Source organism: Coturnix japonica, chromosome 25 (assembly GCF_001577835.2).
Source record: "Coturnix japonica isolate 7356 chromosome 25, Coturnix japonica 2.1, whole genome shotgun sequence".
NCBI lineage: Eukaryota > Metazoa > Chordata > Aves > Galliformes > Phasianidae > Coturnix > Coturnix japonica.
In genome coordinates, this window is record NC_029540.1 from 2,165,052 (window position 1) to 2,169,834 (window position 4,783).

The window sequence follows — 4,783 nt, forward strand, 5'->3', positions numbered from 1 at the left end:
CTGAAAAGACATGTTTGTGTTTTTGTCTTCCAATCTGTATTGTGACTGCAAACTAGTGCCACATCCAAACTGCTTTTCAGGGTATTGCCTTTCCTTTGCAACGTCTCTTGCTCTTCGGACCTTCAGCTGGCCATCACTACGAGGCCATGGGTGTTGCCTGAAAAGCATCACGCCAAACCCAGCAGAGCTGGGCTGAGTCAAGGCAGTGAAACCCACCCCATGGTCTTCAGCGAGCTCCAAGGCCAGCCTGCCCTCGGTGTCCAAAGGGAGTAAGTGAGCGCTGCAGCCACCGAGCTCCCGGTCAGCAGATGACAGACGTGTAGGAGCGAGAAGCTCAGGCCAGCACAGGAAGAGCCTCAGATGCCGGTGGGCTCAGCATCTCACTGAAGGGAGGTTGTAGTGAGCTGGGGGTCGGCCTCTTCTCTCATGCAGACAGTGATAGAACTAGAGGGAATGGTTCAAAGCTGTGGCAGGGCAGATTCAGGCTGGACATTAGGAAGTATTACTTCTTGGAAAGGGTGGTCAGGCACTGGAATGCACTGAACAGGGAGGTGGTGGAGTCACCGACCATGGGAGTGTTCAAGAAACATTTGGATGTTGTGTTGAGGGATATGATTGAACTGGGAAGTATTGGTGATGGTTGGACTGGATGATCTTCTAGGTCTTTTCCAACCTTGATAATTCTGTGATTCCCCATGGGTCCTTTGTGGTGCATATGGGATACTAATGGGGTCCTATGCGGTCTTTATGGGGTCTTTATGGGGTCATTATGGGGTCCTATGCGGTCCTTATGGGGTTTCTTATGGGGTCCATGTGGTCTTTATGTGTCCTATGTGGCTCTTATGTGGTCTTTATGGGGTCCTAATAGGGTTCTATGTGGTCTTTATGGGGTCCTATGTGGTCCTTTTGGGGTCCTATGTGTTGTTGTGTTGAGGGATATGATTTAGCTGGGAAGTATTGGTGATGGTTGGACTGGATATCTTCTAGGTCTTTTCCAACCTTGATAATTCTGTGATTCTGTGACTCTGTAAGGCCAGCCTGCCCACGGGGCCCACTGCCTCCTCCTCTGGTGTGGTGCTGCTGGCACACAAGGGCTCCAGGAATGGGGAGTGCCAACCAGCACGGGGCAGAGCTGGGCTGGTGCCGTGTCATAATGGGCAGCTGCCAGCACTGGCCACGCTGTCACCGCGTCGCCGTGGCCACGTCTATGACACGGCCACCCGGGAGGGTTCTGCAGCAGTGCCCAGTGCTGGGTCCTGCATCCTGAAGGAGCATCTGACAGAGAGCAGACGCATCTGGAAGGGATGAGTTCCCACGTGGCTGTTGCCAACGCGGAGCGCCCTGCTGCGGTGAAGCGGGCCAAGATGAGATTCTGGCAGGATGGCCCTGCTCCACAGCGTGACTACAAAACGCCAGAGGTCACCGCCAAAGGTACGTGGGTCTGCAGCCACCACTGGAGCAGAGCTGCCTCCAAGTGCTGGCGCTGAGCGGGCCTGACACAGCATGGGATCGTCTCAGTGCTGGGGACGGTGCCGACACTTTCCATCTGCCACCTCCGTCCCGGGCTGAGAGAAGCGCCCTTGGGAAGCGGCAGATGCAGAGTGTGACCTGCTTTTCCTCTGCCCTCCAGAGCGACTTGCTGTCTGGGATGCGGTGGCCACGCACATACAAGAGCAGCTCCTGCTACGCAAGGTGGGTCAACGCCTTCTTCCTGCTGGCCTGTTTGGAGGGCTGCAGAGTCCTTTGCGTTTGGCCACAGAAGGCAGTGACTTCCCCTCCGCAGAAAGCAGGGAACTTGGCCCCAAATCCCTGTAAAGTACCAGTGGGCCTTGTGCATACGGGCTATGACTTGTGCTGTGTGCTGTAGTGTGCTGGGGCTGAACCCAGTCCAAAAGCACAGTCCCCACACAGGGCAGCCTTCAGCTCTTCCTCCAGCCTTAACCCTTTGGCCCTTCCCTTCTCTTTCCATGCACAGGGGTCCGAGTTCCCACCTTCGGTTCCTTCAGCATTGTCTCTGAACGGATCAGAGTTGGAAAGGAAACATGACCATGCAGTGGCCTGTGTTTCACCTGGCCAAGAACCTTGCGAGCATCCATGACCAGATGAACGAGGAATACCCGCCAGGTAGGAGGGGGCTTCAACCCTTTCTGGCTGCCCAGACAGGACAAACGGGGCTACAGCCTCCATTCTGAAATCAAACCTCCCCCTTCACGGAGCCCGTCCAAACATGAGCTTGTCCTGGCTGGCGACTGCAATGAGTAGCACTTGGGAGGCAGTGCTGGAAGAGCCACCGCGTGATGGACTCTGACATTCTGGTGTGATTTCCAGGCCTCAATAAAATGGAGACCCTCAAATACGCTGATGTGGCTGAGGCCGCATCTGTGAGCTGGCAGACTGGGAAGGCCTGCATATTTGGGCACCACAACGCTCGTCTCCCAGTGCCTGAGGAAGGGGGAGGACATCGCCTTTGTCCTGAAGGACATCGGAGTGCTCCTCATCGAGAGAGCGAGGGTCCAAATGAAGTTCTACTATGACTTCCTTGAGAAGATCTGCGGGAAAGAGAAACTCGAGAAGGTTGTTTTCAAGGTGAGGTTTTGGTTTCTCCACGGCCCTTGCGCTGCCTGCACGTGGCTCTCCAGGACCTGGCCTGCTGCTCGGCCATGCAAGTGCTGCGGTGCTGCCAGCTCTGCCGGCCTTGGGCTCCTCCAGCAGCCTCCAGTGCCTCAGCCGTGACCAGGACGTCCCACATCCTCCCTGTTCCTCCCCTGCAGGCGCCCTGGCTGCTGGACATGGTGGTGACCCCGGTGACAGCGGTTGCCTCCCTGACACTCTCTGGCCGAGTCGTCGTCTTTCCGGCATTGAGGTGTATTTGGGCCTGCCAGCCCCTGCGTGTGACAGTCAGATCTACACTTGGCCTCAGCTCTCCTGCAGCAGCATTTGCTCCTTGTGACCACGAGTGTCCTGCCATGGGAACACAGGCAGAAATAGCTCAGAGGAGCGAGGCAGAAAATGGGCAGCTCTCGTGTTCCAGCTTGTCCTCAGATAGATCTGATGGGAGAGATGAAGGGATTTAGGGGACATTTTCATCCCATCGTGGCCTGGGTGGCTCCATTTTAGGTTGTGGATGCCCCATCCTTGGAGGCGTTCAAGGCCAGGTTGGACGGGGCACTGGGCAACCTGATGTAGTGAATGTGGATGTTTGGTGCCCTGCGAGCAGGGGGTTGGAACTACATGATACTTGAGGTCCCTTTCAACCCAGGTCATTCTGTGATTCTGTAAGGGCTGTGGGGTTTATGGAGTCTCTATGGGGATCCACGGCTCTCTATGGGGATATGGGGGGGATATGGGGTTATATGGGTTTATGGGGTCTCTATGGGTCTCTATGGGGTCTCTGTGGGTCTCTATGGGGTCTCTACGGAGTTATGAGGTCTATGGGGGGTTGGAACTACATGATCCTTGAGTCCAGTCCCTTCCAACCCGGGTCATTCTGTGATTGATTCTGTGATTTCCCAGGACAGCCCTTGGTACTGGGGCTGTGGACACTGGGGAGGTGCGGCTTTTAGGCAAGGTGACCGTCTGCCTGTGAGCAGGTGATGACAGTGAGCAGAAAGGGCAGCTGGAGCCCTGGGTCACACTCGTGTCTCCTCCTTTTGTCCAGGTTTCGTCGGGAGTTTGCACCCAAACCACCACCCGGGCAACGCTGCAGACCCCCACGAGTCCCATTGCTACCTCTTGTCCAGGCCAAGAAAGGTAAAGCAGCCGCCAGCTCCTCTCCATCCCACATACAACCAACGTGCGATGGGAAAATGCCCAGCCCACCATCACCCAAAAGCTCTGACTGCCATAACCATTGACTCCAGCCTGGCACTGCCTCTCCTCCTGAGCACACATTGCCCTGATGAAATCCAGGATCTGGGTGTGATGTTCCCACAGAGCCCCCAGCCCTGGGTATGGCAAGAGAAGGGGGCTCCTGGGCCTTGTCCTGCCCCCAGGAAATGAGCCCCCAAAAGAGGCTGTCACCTCACAGGCACCACCCAGCTCCTCCTTCCCAAAAGCTGATGCCACTCATGCACTCCCAACACAGAGCTGCATCCCGGAGAGGAGGAGCTGGGCACAAGGCACAGAGGGCCCACAGTCTGTGGAGATGGCAGAGCGGCCATCTTGGGTGGTTTGGGTCAGGGCCTGAGCAGCCCTGCCTGTCACCAGGCAGCAGGTTCAGGATCAGTCTCTCTGACCAGATCTCTCCTTCCCAGCTGCAGAGGAACCTCCAGCATTGCCACCCCTCCCCAGCTGGATCACTGTCACCTTTCTGGTGGAAGAACCGCCCAAAGAGGCAGAAAGCGATGAGGAGGAGGAGGACAGGTGAGACTGCAGGCTCAGGGTTGTGGTCTGCACGGGGTGTTTCCTTGGCCTTTAAAGAGCCCATTCCCCAGCCCCACACAGTCACTGTTCGGGGCCACACAGCGGTGCTGAGTGCAGCACAAGGAGGGGTGGGATGGGGCTGCTGAGAGCCCCCATTTCACGTGGCTGGCCCCTCTTCAGCCCTCAGGAGAGCTCCAGTGCAACCCAAGAGCTGTGCGTGGGGAAGGCTGCATTGCAGCCAAGGGTCCTGGCTCGGGGTTGCAGGATACGGCCCCAAAACCATCACCCACTCAGGCTGACCCCTCCCCTTGTGTCTTTGCAGTGAGGAGACAGAGGAACTGCAGGCGCCTTCTGACAAGAAGAAGCGTAAGAAAAAGAAGAAGAAGGCAAAACGCTCCAAAAAAAGCAAAGAGGCCGAGGT

At 56.6% G+C, this 4,783-nt stretch overlaps 2 protein-coding genes across 2 annotated transcripts in view; both read left to right on the forward strand.

Annotated features, from left to right (window-relative positions):
* The first annotated feature begins 1,041 nt into the window (after positions 1–1,041).
* On the forward strand, positions 1,042–3,586 carry LOC107324550 (coiled-coil domain-containing protein 81-like). Its single transcript, XM_032449165.1, is given in 8 exon segments — positions 1,042–1,431; positions 1,631–1,692; positions 1,975–2,029; positions 2,032–2,124; positions 2,329–2,411; positions 2,413–2,586; positions 2,772–2,863; positions 3,514–3,586. Coding segments are annotated over 8 exon segments (759 nt in total). The 5' UTR covers positions 1,042–1,304.
* The window catches only part of LOC107324545 (uncharacterized protein DDB_G0286299-like), a 3,727-nt gene continuing 2,387 nt past the window's right edge, over positions 3,444–4,783 (forward strand). Inside the window, exons 1-3 of the mRNA XM_015884650.2 lie at positions 3,444–3,750; positions 4,254–4,362; positions 4,685–4,781. Of these exons, the coding sequence (XP_015740136.1) occupies positions 3,594–3,750; positions 4,254–4,362; positions 4,685–4,781 (363 nt within the window). The 5' untranslated portion in view covers positions 3,444–3,593. The remainder of the gene's footprint in view (positions 3,751–4,253; positions 4,363–4,684; positions 4,782–4,783) is intronic.